This window comes from Lithobates pipiens, unplaced genomic scaffold (genome assembly GCF_037356315.1).
Source record: "Lithobates pipiens isolate NorthernLeopardFrog02 unplaced genomic scaffold, aLitPip1_a1.2 Scaffold_23, whole genome shotgun sequence".
NCBI lineage: Eukaryota > Metazoa > Chordata > Amphibia > Anura > Ranidae > Lithobates > Lithobates pipiens.
The window spans coordinates 301,421,162-301,437,092 of NW_027507785.1; the positions used below are offsets into that span (position 1 = coordinate 301,421,162).

The following is a 15,931-nucleotide window of genomic DNA, read 5'->3' on the forward strand; positions in this document are numbered from 1 at the left end:
TCTGACGGATATTCGGACGGAATCAGTCCGATGCATACCACACACAGTCGGATTATCCGATGACACGGTCCGATAGGACACATTCCGACGGATTCTCCGACCGTGTGTACAAGGGCTTAGAAGTTTGAAATTGAACACACGCTTCAGGAACTACACATTTAGGTGCTATCTGTGTTCTGCTTGCAGGAGATAGCATGAATCATATAGTGCAAGTTCACCTGCAGGGAGATTTTTTAGAAATCCCCCTATTTAATTCTATATCCAATGAATACTAGAGCTCCTCCTGTTGTAAATGGTGAAGGTCCTCCCATTACAGAATCAGGTGTTGGGAGGTCACTCCAGAAAAACAGAAACACTTCAAACTGTTTGTATGCAGTGCATGGTCTTCTTCTCAAAGCTAAATTCAGCTAAAAAAGGACTAGTATAGCTGTTTGCATCAGCAATTCACTGATTGCTTTCTATTGTTCTCTGGAATTGACTATTTCCAAAAAAAAAAAAAAATTGAGCTGCAAACTGTGCTGAGGCATTAGTCACATGGTCATTTCCATGAGGATCATGGAGCCTTGATGTTTGGACAGACCCAGGCAATCAATGGGAATGTATGGCTACTGCTGACTTGACAACCTCTAGATCCTCCAGGCCAGCAGAAACCAGGTGGTCAATGCAGTTATCATTCTATAGTCCATCAGAGATCATCTGGAAAAATGTCATGCTAAAAATACTTGGTTTTTGCATTTGTGAGCCATTGTAGCACCCGAGTTGAATGTGGCTAAGGCCACCTCAGTAGAAGCAAGGCAAAAGACATGTTAAACAATTCTGGACTGTTGGGTAAAGACCATTTTCTGTTCCAGCAGAACTGTGCCCCATAGTTAGGGACACATTATGACAGGTTAGGTGAGGAGGAACTGAATGACGAGTGCATTGCCCTAACCTATAGGACAGCTTTGGTAATTGCAATGCTGACTGCGAGCCAGATCTTATCAACATCAGTTCCTGACTTTGCAAATGCTCTCTTGACTGAATGGGCACAAATTCTCACAGACACTACAAAATCTTCAGGAAAGCCTTCACAGAAGATTGGAGACTCTTATCTCAAGGATGGACCATATTAACACTTTAAATATTTTTTTAATGGGACCTTATGTATTCAATGCATGACAGTACATAATTCTAATTACATTAAACCCAAAGTTGGCATCGTAAAGGACACAATGGGCTTTGGTATTTCGGGAAACTACTCATGCTAATTAAAAGTGACCCAGTTATCGCTCAGATCTACAAGGACACCTTTGAATTAGGAATTAATGATGCTTCAGTATCACAGAATGCTGCCTGGGGGACGCTATGTGCTTTTTAACCTCTGTACTGCGTACGCCGTCTAGGATTCTAGGATGCTGCCTGCATCCCAGACTGTTTATTGTTTAGCCACGGCATCCAAGCTGTAAATCTTATTCGGGCACAAAGAACCTCTTGGCCTAAATACTCCCTGAGCATGAAATAGGTTTTAAAATCCACTTCTATACACAAGACATCTCAAGTGGAGGGCACCATCAAACAGATAGCAGACAGATAGCAGACAGGTAGCAGAGATGAACAGAGAGAATGGGATCTAATAACATTATATAGGTTTTGAATGATTTTCTTCTCTGCAGCAAATATTATATCATATCTCCAAACTTTCTAGGAATGGAAAGAGCTATGAAATGTTATTTGCTATGTAACATATAAAGCTGAACTCCAGTTAAATAGCTAAATACAGAGATAAAATACATTAATTGGGAGCGGTTTTAATGTACAAGATATACACAGCTCTGCCACCCAGCACAGGCCAGGAGACCTGATTTTTCTATGTTATAGTTAAATAACACTAAGGCTAGGTTCACCCTGTAGCTATGATTTGATCCGATTTTCAGTGTAATTACCATATTTATCGGCGTATAACATGCACATTCATTTTAAGAGAGAAGTTTCAGAAAAACAACTTAAAATTTTAAATAAGGAACTTTGGAGCAAAATAAGGGTCAGTGCCCATCTGCAGCCTTACCATTGTCATTAATGCAGCCTGATCAATGCCCATCTGCAGCCTCACAAGTGCCATCAATGCAGTAGCCTCACCATTGCCATCAATGCAGTAGCCTCACCATTGCCATCAATGCAGCAGCCTCACCTATGCCATCAGGGCAGCCTGATTGATGCCCATCTGCAGCCTAGAGGGGACAGGGAGGGGGGCGGGATGAGCCCCAACAGATTACATACAGTGGGAATCTCCTATGATAGACAGAACAGTGGTTCAATGGCGGCCCAGGAGACGGGACTTCCTATTACAGAGACCACCAAGTAAACAGGAGATTTTCACTGTATATAATCTGACGGCGCTCGTCCCGCCCCCCTCCTTGTCCCCTCTGAGGCAGCTAAAATTGAAGTATTGGCGTATAACATGCACATGCTACGTGCATCCTATTTTCAGGGTGAAAAAGTGCATGTTATACGCCAATAAATACAGTATGTAGTGCGAAATAGTTGCATGTTTGCATGGCTTTGTTGCATTTTTTATGCGATTTTCATGCCTCTGCATTTATGATAAGCAAAGTCACTGCCGGGAAGATGAGCAGAAGCATTTACTGAGAGAATGTCAAAGTGCATATTTTTTTAAATTTAAATTTGGGTGTGAATTATTCCACAGTGCATGCAGCCACAGGGGTCGACAGGGGCTTGTTTTAAAAATGGTTGATTGCCTGTTAAAAATATGCGGATGTGGGGTTGTGGACAATTTAAGACAGTGCTATGCATTTTAACCTGCGAGTATGGATCTTTAGCTGTGATTTTTAATGTTAAAGTTCTGTAACTCTAGTTACCATAAATGTTGAAGCCCCAGGCAAGGGGTGGGCAGGAGAGTCCCTAACCTACCCTGGGCACTGTGATCATGGGGGGGAAGGGGGGTACTAAAGGAGATTGATGGGAGGATTTGTGTTGGGAGGGGTAATTTTGGGAGTGACAGTGGGTAAGAATTGGTCTAGGAGAGGAAATGCGTGTGGGTGTGTGTATGGGGGGGGGGGGGGGGTGCTGGAGTGGTGATGTGGTGATTTAGGGGGATTGGTGTTGGGAGGGGTGAGACTTGTGCTCAGGGCTGCTGTTGAAAATCACAAGGGCCCATACAGCTTACCTGGCAGGGCCCCCCTCCCCATATATCAAAATACACTAAAATCATTATTAGCGAACACAAACAAACAGAGAATCTGTGTAAATTAGCCCTTTTATAATAGTTTTTTTTACAATTGATTTTTTTTACCAGCAGTGCTACAGAGAGAGGGGGAGGGGGGGAGTGCAGCACAGTGACGGGGGCATATGGGGGGGGGGATCAGAAGTAGGCAGAACAGGGAGGGGGGGGTCAGTGCGGGGAAAGCAATTACAGGAATGATGCCCAATGTCTGGATCTCTCTCTACAGCAGCTGAACGCTGGTGGGAGGGGGAGAGAAACTGGCTTTTTGCTGCTGCAGAGAGCTGCACAGGGCATCTTTCTGTAATTGACCCTCTACACTACTACACCAGTTCCTCCTGCTGCTCGGGCCCCCCTGTGTGCCCAGGTCCCCTACAGGGGGACTGGTGGTCCCCCCTATCAGCAGCCCTGCTTGTGCTAATAGAGATGGTTGGGGGGAGGATTTGCCCTAGGAGGGGGGATTGGAGGGAAATTTGGAGTGGGGGGGGAGATGTGCACCATGAGGAGAAAGTAGAGGATTTGTGCAAGAAGGGGTATTTTTTTGGGGGGGGGCAAAATTTCATGCTGGGAGGGGGGATTGCAGCAGGGGGTGGATTTGTACTGGGAGAAGGAGGCATTTATGCTTAGGGGGCAAGCATGCAGATTAGCCCAGTTTTCTTGGGGGGGGGGGGATTTTTGCTGACACATAACGCTTATACATCTTGGGGGGCGGGGTGGGGTGGGTGCAGTTTGGCATGTTTGCCTTGGGCGGTAGAAGACCTTGTCCCGGCACTGGTCATGGGCCTGCAATACTTCTTGCCTGCTGCCCCACAGAAAAAGCTGTCATTGTTGATGCTTTTGCTTACACGGTTTCTCTTCCTCTGGCAGTGAGCTGAGGAGCTATTACAGGAGGGCTGCACTGACTGTTCCCCGTCCGCCACCTGGGATAGCAGAACACTTTGCACTACAAGTGCACTTGAAAGTGCACTTGGATGTAAAGTCGCTGTAGATCTGAGGGGGACATGCAAGGAAAATAAAAAACAGCATTTTAGCTTGTACATGATTGGATGTTAAAATCAGCAGAGCTTTCGCTCATTTCAGATCTACCCCTCAGATTTAGAGCGACTGCACTTCCAAGTGCACTTGCAGTGCAAAGTGCATTTGCCTTTCATAAATAACCCCCTTATGAGCCCCGGGAGGACAGAAAGCTGCAGGAGGAGGAAAAGCAGAGAGAAGCACGGGTGCCAGGCAATTTCACATAGGATGTCAGAGGTGACCAGATAAAAAAAATAAAAAATAAATTCACAGTAAACTTACCTCTATGCCCTTGTACACACGGTCGGAGATTCCGACAACCAAATCTGTCGGAGTAATTCCGACGGATTAATTCCGGAAGGGGTCTGGAAGTGATATTGCATACACACAGTCGGACTAAATTGTCGGAAAATCAGATTGTACATAACGTGATGACGTTATTTCGTTACGACGGGACTAGTCCGATGCAGACCACACACAGTCGGAATATCCGACAAAACGGTCCGATAGGACACATTCCGTCGGAATCTCCGACCGTGTGCACAAGGGCTAACGGTTTATGTAAAAACAAGGGTTTTGTTTGCACAAATTTGCAAATATATGCATAAGCCGCAGTGCCCACTCCAAGGGACCTCTGTATATAATGAAGTCCTCACTCTAAACTGGTTCCAGATGCCAGGAAGCAGAAGGAGGCTTAATTACAGAATGCATAGCGGTGAGCGCCATGGGCCACAATTTCTTTACCCACTTAACATATCACCTTGTCTTGGGAATTAGTTTTGATATTTGTGTCCTATACTGTGGGATCTACATAAACCTGAGTGATCCATAGCAGGAATTTTGGTCCTGAAACATTTAATAGTACACTGGTCAATGGGAGAAGTTTTGAGAAACTGAAGGTACTTTTAGCTTCCAGTACCACCCCTCTAGTTAGGGCTTGGCTTGATTCAGGGGTTCGGGTGTAAAGACACTTAAAGAGGCCCTCTTGTTTGTTGCGTTGTACAAAACTGCTATCTGTTATTGCTTTTTACTTTTTCCATTCTGTATATATTGTGGGGAGAATTGCAAGAACTGTCGTTGTCATCTGGAATCAGAGGACCCATCCATCAATGGTTCCTTTAGGGGGTAAGTGCTACAGTTAGCCATTTATTAAAAAAATTAATTTACCGCTGTAACACAAATACTGCCACTAAGAAGACCAAAATATGAGATTCCCTGCATAATTCAAATTTCAATATGCAGAGAAGAAAACGACTGCCAATATTTAGTGACCTTCCATGATAATTTCAACCCTTTGAGGGTCTGGAGGATGGTAATATATCTTCCAGATTCCCCAGAATGCCCTTGTTGATCTTTCGCAGCACAGATTGGAAATGACTTCACTGATTGTTAAGATTCCAGGCACATCACCAGAATGCGAAGACAAAAAAAAAAGAAAACGCATTGCTTGGCACTGGCTGAAATGAGATTTCGTAAACCCGTTTATTGGCAGAAAAGTGAGCTTGGTATGCTAAATGCAGACAGCACCCCTTGTGCTGTGCCGCAATGACGATTAAGAGTTGGCACATTGCAAGCAGGACCACTTGGTGCTTCCCTGTCATTTTCTACCAGCTACAAGTTCTTGCGTCTGCCCAGAGTCAGGATTTGTGTTCCACGTTAAATTACCCTTCATAATAAAACCATTAACTGTTAAGCCTATTTCCTTGCATGCTGCTTCATAACAAGTCATTGTTTGTTCATTATTAACAAACAGATGTTTTCGCCTGGCTGATTCTAAATAAAAGCACATAAAAATCGATTTCATGGGTGTTTTTTTGTTTTGTTTTTTTTAGCGCAAGACAAATGTATTCATGTGCAATAATGCCTCCCCTGTGGTAAATTATGAAAGATATTGGTATTCTATGACTTTATATAGGTCTGCAAATCAAGGGAATCTGATATCTGCCAAATTATACTCATCATTGCCAATATTTAATAAGGCCTCCTTCCCATGGGGCGTACAATAGCGCACACTCATGCAAAGGCTGTATTTACTTGCACAAGGATGCACAGGTGTTCTGTAGATCCCCGCGCAGCCTCTTCCATTGATGTCTATTGGGTAATAGCAGCTGCACAGACACAGCCGCTGATCCCAATTTGACATCCAGGCAGGTGCACAACCACCAAACAGACAGTGTGGAGTTGATTTAAAAAAGGCAAATAGCAGTTGCCCTCTGCAAATGCAGTTGCTCGAGGGCTTAGTAAATGAGGTAAGGCTTCACTTTGCAAAGAGTACCCAATCACATGCAAAATATATAAACAGCATTTTTGCTTGCAGATGATTGGATGATGGAGTTTCTGCTCATTTACCAAGCTCTGGAGCAACTGCATTTTGCAAAGTGCAAAGTCTTTTTCCCTTTAGTACATCATGGGCATATGCTGTAGTACACTCCACATGAGCAAGGTACAAAGGTCACAGAAAAGTAAGATTTTACAGGCTCCCCGTGATCCAAACAATGAAGCAGCTCCCAGAATTCAGCCAAAAGGGCCTACTCACTAAGCGAGTCTTGAGAGAAATGGCAATTGCTGAAGCAATGCTAATGGCTCTGAACCTGGAAAGTCTTCCATGGCCAACTTTTTACCAGAATGGAGTCTGAAATGCACCCTATGCAGATCCAAATGCTTAAGTGTCACTTCCAGGGTAGCACCGCAATGTCCTATGCATCAGTGGTGCAGTGACTGCACTCCAAAAGCTAAGCTGAGGATAGGCTGCACTGGGTAACTGCCATCATAGAGACCAGTTCTGGCACCAAGTAGAGAAGAATATTGATTGAACAGAAACCTTTTTAAAAAAAATTGAAAATGCTAGAAAAATTTGGTTAGATTTTTGCCAGCAGAGCTGAAGAAAAAGGCATACTAGGTTACTAGCAAAAAACCTAGGCATTCAAATGGTAGGAGTTATTCTGGGCAGACCTACAGTTCTTTTGTTTGCAACAGTATAGCCCAAAAGGTGAAGACTTTCTTCATCTGTCATGTTCTCTTGATGATGGGTCACAGGTTTATTATGCACGATTGATCATGTGGTCTCTGTTAATGAGGAAAATCACAGCCCAGACAGAGCCTCATACTGAGTTCTGTACATAGACCTGAAAAGTTAGCAGTGACCATATAACCCAGCAGTCTCCAAACCGCTTGCCTTTATTCAGCACTTGGGGCATAATACCTCTTACTGACCCCAACAATGGCGCACTATTCCTTCTGGTGACACAATCAAGGGGGCATATTTCCTTCTGGTGACACAATTGAGGGGGCACTATTTCTCCCACTGTCACCAGTGAGGGGGGCACTATTCCTCCCACTGCCACCAGTGTGTGGTGGGGCACTATTCCTCCCACCGACACCAGTGAGTGGTGGGGCACTATTCCTCCCACCGACACCAATGATGGGGCACTATTGGTCCCACTGACACCAGTGAGGGGACACTATTGGTCCCACTGACTCCAGTGAGTGGTGGGGTACTATTCTTCCCACTGACACCAGTGAGTGGTAGGGCACTATTCCTCCCACTGACACCAATGATGGGTCACTATTCCTCCCACTGACACCAATGATGGGGCACTATTCCTCCCACTGACACCAATGATGGGGCACTATTCCTCCCACTGACACCAATGATGGGGCACTATTCCTCCCACTGACACCAATGATGGGGCACTGTTCCTCCCACTGATAGCAACAATGGGCATCATTCCCCTCACCATTATAAATGATGGGGCACTATTCATCCTAATGCTGACCACAGGTGTAATGTAATTTTTTTTTTTTACTCTCATTGACCACTAAGCCTGAGGAACTGTTTAAACTGGCCCTTTTTTTGAACATTATGACATAACCAATAACTTCGTAAAGGTCATGTGACCTGCCACCAGGGAGGGGCTGAAGTAGTATTTTTTTTCCACAAAAAAACAAAACAAAACATTTTTGTAAAGCTTTGTTTGGAAAAAAGAAAAAAAAATGCAAAGATTCTATTTTCTTATTTTTGTTCCGATTTTTTGTCCCTTTTCTTAATTTTATATAAGCAGCCTGGAGGGAAGGGCTGCTACAGTAAACACAACCAACTGCTTCGGGGGTTTACGGTTTAAACCACCGGTCCAACATCCTTTTTTTTATATGGAAATCTGATGATCTGGGAACACCTTGTAATGCTGGAGAAAGGTTCCCAAACACACCCACTATTGGGTCCTTTGCTGTTTGTGTGCAGATATCCTGTTGTACCAGATTGACAGTACTAAGAAGTTTTTCAGCCACCTAAGGTTGTAATGTGGAGATTGTGGCCTTATCCTCCCACCTCTCCACCTCGGCCAATCAGAGGATTGGTGAAAATACGAGGCTTCCTGTGAATGGCTGAGATGCCCTTAGCCCGATTCAATTTTGTTCCGGCAGCAGACGGGAAGTCCCAGTACCGCTGCAGCATACATGGCGGTACAATGTATATAGCAGATGGTACAGTTTATACCGTGCTGTCAGCAGCTACATCAGTTAGTAAAGGAAATAGTTAATTTGGGTCAGCTTGGTCCAAGCAAACTATTTAAAATGAAAGTAACCTAGAGTTCAGCTTTAAAAACTTCAAATACCATCTGCTCCATCAAAGTTTTTTGTATATAAAAGATTTCATGAAACAAGAAGAGGAAAAAGACAATAGTGCTAAAACATACGTTCAAATCGAAAGGAATTTTTTTCTATTATTGTACAGAATTTTTTATTTTTTTGTTTTGTGTCCCATTTGGAGATTTCTCTTTATTTCTTCTCCTAAAAGCACAATAGGAAAGAAGAAATCCCCCTAATGCCGTATACACACAACCGGTTTCTCCGTCAGAATAAACTCTGACGGTCTTTCCAACGGAGTTCTGACGGAGTTCCACTGAAACGGACTTGCCTACACATGATCACACTAAAGTCCGTTCATTTAGAACGTGATGAGTATGACGGGACTAGAAAAAGCAAGTTCAATAGCCAGTAGCCAATAGCTGCCCTTGCGTCGTTTTTTGGTCCATCGGAATAGCATACAGACGAACAGTTTTCCCGATAGGAATTGACTCTGTCGGAAAGATTTAAAACATGTTCTATTTCTAGGTCTGTCAGAATTTTTGAAAAAAAAAAGTCAGATGAAGCCCACACACCATCAGAATATCTGATAAAATGATTCCGTTGGACCTTTTCTGCCGGAAAGTCCGGTCATGTGTACGCAGCATTAGAGATCCTTCCCTGGAGAAGGAAGCACCATTGGACGTTTTCCAATCAATTCCTGGTCTGGTGAGGGAAAACCCCAAAAAAAGTTTTCACCAGAACAGGATTGGACAGAAAATCTAATATCGATGGGGACAAGTGCTTAGGAGAGACTCTCTCACTTGGAGAGATTTCCCCTTACTACCTATTTACTGGACAGGGAAAATGTCCCCCAATATGACACAGATGGCTTCAGATCTACTTTATAGCAAAACTCCAGCCAAACTTAAGATAAAAACGAATAGCCCGTGAAAAAGGTGAAAAAGGTAAAACAACCAAACTTGCTTTTTTTTTTTTTGCAATTGCCCCCTTCAATCAAGAGATTTCCCCCATCATATTTTTTTCTTCCAATAAACATCCTCAGTCTGGTGGGAAGCATCATTCAACAAACTTTGAGCCCAGGTCATCCCAGACCCACCCCAACCTTTGATTGGACAGTGGAAGGAGAAGCATCACAGTAAAGAGCTCATCTCTGTTACTCTGCTTTGTCCTCCTATCAGCATGCTTGTTGTTGGCACATGAAGTGATTGGCTCCTTGTGTTGCTTCTTCCTTTAACACCCCAGCCCTGCTGTACAGGGACTGAAAGAGGCAGATACCAGGCAAATACAGGTATGTGCACTGCTTGCATAAGGATGCACTTAATGATGTACTAATGATTGCAAAGTTGCACTCAGTGGTTTTCATATCTGCATAGAGTTCAGCTTTATAGCTTTACACATTTTTTTTCTAGCCACTTGCACAGTAAAAATAATGTGGCCCTATCTCTGCCTGTTGCAGTGATTGTTAAGCATCTTACTTTTACTCAAGTAACAGTCAACAAGCCTCAGCACCAAATGTTCGCCAGATGTAGTTCTGGTTGCAGTACACTAATCACTGTGCATCGCTCGCTCGGCACCTCCTTCCATCTGTAGCACCCTGATGTTTAGGTAGGATTGCTAGTAAATTTACCTGCCAAGTATAGTTGCTTTGGCCAATTGATAGGAGATCAATTGATTCCACCCTAATTCTGGAATTGCTGCACTTCTCTCTTCTGTCACTAGATGGCCAGGTATCTGGTGGCATTAGATAAAGACAAGGGCATCGCAAGAACAGATTAGAAATAGATGGGGTGTTTCAGCCAATGAGCAGGGATCTTCTTTTGTCCCTTGGCCTGCTGGGAGAGCCTATTTATTTGGGTGAGGTCAGGTTATCAGGGTTTGGTGCCCCCTGGATGGCTGTCTGGGTGGACGTGTGTTGTACTGCTCAGGGCTGCTAAACCGAAGGCTGAAGGCATATCCTGGGAAAATCTGTCTGCTAGGCTGTCTAAGGGCCTATCCATAAGAAAGAGAGCAGCGCAGGGTTAGGATTGTGGCTTACAGTCCAACCAAAGTGACAGTTCTGCCGGCCGGAGAACCTGTCAGTGGTCGGAGGTAGAGGGAAGCTGTCGCCACTAAGGGACCGTCCACCATGTTACCAGGGACCATCGTGAGTTGCTGAAGCAAGTACCAGAGCAGTATTCTCACCAACCAGGGATGGTGGGAAACTTCAGTAGGTGTCAAGCCAATGGAGGTGACGCTTGCAGAGCAGTCTTGTGTGCCAAGCCAGGGACTGAGAAGGCTAGTGGGGCAACGCTTGAGAAGTATCTGCGAGTGCCAAGCTAGGGACCCAACAGGGATGTGGGGGTGACGATTGAGGAAGATACTGAGAGAGTAGATTGGAGGAGCTCAGGAGATCCAGTGGCAGTGGATCGGTGGGTCTAAGTGACAGACTGGGAGCCCAGTTGAGTGAAGATCTAAAAGGGAGTTTGTGGAAGAAGTGAAAGAGTTCATTACAACCTGTGTTAGAAACTGTTCAAGATTGGTGCAATAGGAGACAGCGTGTTATCCAGCTGGGTGCCTTTCTCTGCATGGATGTCTTTCTATAGGAGTCTTGGAGTCTGACAGTTAACATTGCAACTACTGAAGGGTGTCCTGGCCCTAACCCTCTCTCCCTCAGTTCTGTTTAAGAGACAATAAATATCTTTGCATTCAAAAAGTGTCTATCGCCCATTAATCTACCTTGTATTGCACCCACCATGCCTCATAACCCACTCTACAGAGAGGTCTGGAGAGGCTTGGGACTTGGCTACACATCCATAAAAAGCCTGGCATTCTTTCAGTAAAGAGATATGTAAGAAAAATTGCAGCAGACAGAGATGGGGCACACATCATTAGAGATAGCTCATTTTTTCTGTTGCAAATACCCAGAAATAATTTTTAGCCATACTTTATAGCTAAACTCAAGCTTTTATTGCTCATGTAGGTCTAGGGGGGACACAGAAAAGTAGACGATCTGCTTACTTAAGCCTCCGTTCCTCCTCGCTGCTAAACTGGTCCCCTGTAGCATCTTCTTCCCTGTGCTAAAGTAGTCTAAGGTTCTGATAGGCGCTAATATGCTGCACTGATAAGCTGCACCGATGGGCAATGATGAGGCTGCATTGATAAGGCGGCACTGATATGCTGCACTGATGGACATTGATATGCTGGGCACGGATGGACACTGATATGCTGGGCACGGATGGACACTGATATGCTTAGCACTGATGGTGCTGCACCCAGTGTAAATGTCTCCTGTAACTGGCTTTCCTTTCCTCACACAGTGACATTTCTGAGGAAAGGAAATGACAATAACCGACACTTGTTTACATGTGATTGGCTGTGATTGCACACAGCTGATCACATGGTAAAGAGCCTACATCAGTAGCTCTTTACCCTGATTCGCGATGCACTGTGTCTGAGGGCCGCTCACGTGAAGGACGTCATATGGATCAGGATCTTAAAGCCACTGCCTCGCTGTTATTTTGCTATAGGTGTTAAACTGATTTTTTCCCTTCCCATAGACTAAATGATTAGTTAACCCTTGCAGGGAGCGGGCTTAGCTAAATCCTTAGGGAGGATTTTCAAATATCCTGCCGTTGGGCTTGCCCTGTTTCACTCGCTCGAGTGCCTGACACCTCCCCCATTCATAAAAAACCTTCTATTCTTTCAGTGAATGCAAGATGCTCTGTGATTGGAAATGGTGTGGATGAATGGTACAATATGGTCTCTTGAAACAGACTCTAATTTTCTCCTATGGCCAATGGCATTTTCGCTGTTTAGTACAATACAGGAGTTGCCATAAGCAAGGTCTTGTTTTAGACACTTTGATACAGGGGATCCAATGTTAAGCTGTGAAGCACCTGCCAAGCACTGCATGCAGATATACGTCAGCACAATGGCAGCGGTGGGCAAATGGGCGTACCTGTATGTCCCCTTTAATTGGCAGGCACCACGTACAGCTTGACCGTGGGTCCCACTGACGCTATATCCGCCAGATCGTGTCACAGAGTCGCAGAACGTTCTGCCTTGTGACATGACAGAGATCACTGCTCCCTGTCATCGGGAGCAGTGATCGCTGTCATGTGAGTTGAAGCCCATCCCCCCCTACAGTTAGAATCACCCCCTAGGACACACTTAACCCCTTCATTGCCGCTAGTGTTTAACCCCTTCCCTGCCAGTGTAATTTACACAGTAATCAGTGCATTTTTATAGCACTGATCGCTGTATAAATGACAATGGTCCCAAAATAGTGTCAAAAGTGTCCGATGTGTCTGTCATAATGTCGCAGTTCTGAAAAAAATCACAGATCGCCGCCATTACTACTACTTTAAAAAAAAAAAAAGCATAATAAAAATGCCATAAAGCTATCCCCTATTTTGTAGACCATATAACTTTTGCACAAATCACTCAATATACGCTTATTGTGATTTTTTTTTTTACCAAAATTATGTAGAAGAATACATAACGGCCTAAACTGAGGAAAATTTTTTTTTTTTAATGTATTTTTGAGGGATATTTATTATAGCAAAAAGTAAAAAATATTTAAAAAAAGTTAAAAATGTGCTTTTTTTTTTAAATTGTTGCTTTTGTTTATAACGCAACAAATAAAAAACACAGAGGTGATCAAATACCACCAAATAAAGCTCTATTTGTGGGGGGGGAAAAGGGACGTAAATTTTTGTTTGAGTGCAACATCACATGTCCGCGCAATTGTCAGTTAAAGCGGCGCAGTGCCGAATCGCAAAAAGTGCTCTGGTCAGGAAGGGGGTAAAATTTTCCGGGGCTGAAGTGATTAAACAAGGTCCTACAAGAAACTCTTGATTTCGAGAGTGTTTAGCGTACCAGTCCAGTGCTATAGGGAGTTGCATCCACCAACTGCTTATTACCTGCTACCAGGGGCGTAACTATAGGGGGTGCAGCAGTTGCGACCGCAATCGGGCCCTGTGATGCAGGGGGCCCATGCAGCCCCCTCTACATATGGCCGGCAGCAGCATAGGCAGCTAGGGGTACCAGTGCACCATGCACACGGGTGGCTGGAGGTGGAGAGTGACTAGCAGAGCTCCATGCTCGACTATCGCACTGACTGCTCTTTAGTTGTGCATTCCCCGCATGACCCGTGTCCTCGGCCGGCTCCTCAGAGTACCCCTCTCCTGCTCCATGCATTGCCGCTCAGTTCGATGTCTGTTCTCCCCAGCCAGAGTCCTGCCCCCCCCCCCAAGTCCAGCCCACATTGCACTGCATACTTCTCCCGGGTAAACAAACTTTAAGCACACAGATGCAGTGCAGCCCTATGAGAGCCCCCCGGAAGACACTGCAGGCTTGTCTGCCAGCCCCCCTCCTCCCCCGTCATACACAGATGATGAAAGGTCTTTCTGGGAGATATGCTGATCACCCGTCCAGCACACTGGATGGAGCCCAGGCCAACATGGATGAGTGCGCCGCCTGCAGCTTGGTCATGGTGAGTGAGAGAACCCCATCCCCCAAACACCATTACATACCCCCTCCATCTCCCCCTGGGGACAGGGACCCCTTCTCACATGGGGACAGGGACCCCCACCTCCCCTGGGGACAGGGACCCCTTCTCACCTGGGGGCAGTAACTTCATCTGCCCTGGAGAAAAGGACCTAATCTCTTCTGGGGACGGGGACCCCATCCTGCCTAGGGACAGTCCCCCAATGGGGCACCTAAAAAAAAAAAAAAAACTACTGATACCAGTGGTGGAACTACAGGGCTCACAAAGGTCATACCTGTGACCATGCCCTGGACTTGGAGGGAAGGGCCCTGGCTGGGGTTCAGGGGGGCCCTTTGTGGTTTCTTGCATCGGGGCCCTGAAAGTTCTAGTTACGCCACTGCCTGCTACTAAATAATGCAGTACAATACACCAGTGAAAAGGAATGGAAGCCTATCATTAGAGGAAGATTAATCTTATATCTCCCTGTTGGTACGGCAGTTACCAGAGCTGAACTGGAGATGCAGCAAATTGCTTCCTACGGAGACACTTCAGGCAGAGAAAGCCGAAAAACAACAACGCGAGGATGAGAACAGTGCTTACTTGATCCTCAAAGGACAGCGCTTGAGCCACATCGCGGGGAAAGCCATCTATAACGATCCCATCTGAGTCGGGAATTTGCATTAATTTCTGCTTGATTTCAGTAATTGTCGTTTCCTGGAGGAGAAAAAAAGGGAAAGGGACATTAATTGCTGGTGTTGTTAATCAGTTAAGGTTAAGTGAATCGCAGAGGTGAAGTCGCACTACCTGTGGCGCTAATTCCCCTGTGGTTATTATCTTGGCGATTAGGCTCCATTTTCTGTTGCTGCTGGTGTTGTGGATCTTTTTCCTCAACAGCTCGCCCACTGATATGTATTCAAAGCCATAACGCTCCGCTATTTTCAAGCTCTGAGTCCCTTTCCCGCTGCCAGGCCCACCTAGGGGTGAAGAAAAATTAAAATAAAAAAAAATAGCGCGCAATTAGCCACACAAATAGCAGGAAATTAACTAGGAAAACGGCATCTGCTGCTAAAATAGTTCTCGGGAAAATTGACAAATAATAATTAACAGCAAGCAAAACTTAAAGCTGAACGCCGAGCAGAATTAAAAGATATATATTATTGCAGCTAAAGTTAAAACAGAACTCCAGCCAAAAAAAAAGAAAAAGAGTAGTCAATTAAAAGATTAAAATAACAAAAACAGCTTTTGCTGCAATATTCATAAGATTTCTCCAGCAGTCCTTTTTTTTTGCTGCTGGATTTCCTCAGTGTGATGGCCAGCATGATTCAACACACTTCCTTTGAACCCAGATCATCCTGAACCCGCCACAGCCTGTGATGGGACAGTGAAAAGAGAAGTAGCATAGTGATGAGCTCATCTCTGTCAGTCTGCCCTCTACGCCAGTCAACATGCTCCCTGTTAGCACATGATTGGCTTCTTCATAGCTCCCAACTGTCCCTGATTTTGAGGGGCTGTCCCTGATTTTTGGTTAATTCTCCTTTAAGGGGTGTGGCAGGAGGTGTGTCCTATGCCTACGTTTGCTAGTAGGTGTCCCTTATTCCCATCTCAAAATGTTGGGAGGTATGGCTTCTTGCGCTGCCTCTTCCTCC

At 44.9% G+C, this 15,931-nt stretch overlaps 1 protein-coding gene across 1 annotated transcript in view; it reads right to left on the reverse strand.

The window, feature by feature from the left end:
- The window catches only part of AK5 (adenylate kinase 5), a 359,252-nt gene that overhangs the window by 266,660 nt on the left and 76,661 nt on the right, over nt 1-15,931 (reverse strand). Inside the window, exons 4-5 of the mRNA XM_077450424.1 lie at nt 15,090-15,259; nt 14,886-14,999 (exon numbers count right to left, since the gene is read on the reverse strand). Of these exons, the coding sequence (XP_077306550.1) occupies nt 14,886-14,999; nt 15,090-15,259 (284 nt within the window). The remainder of the gene's footprint in view (nt 1-14,885; nt 15,000-15,089; nt 15,260-15,931) is intronic.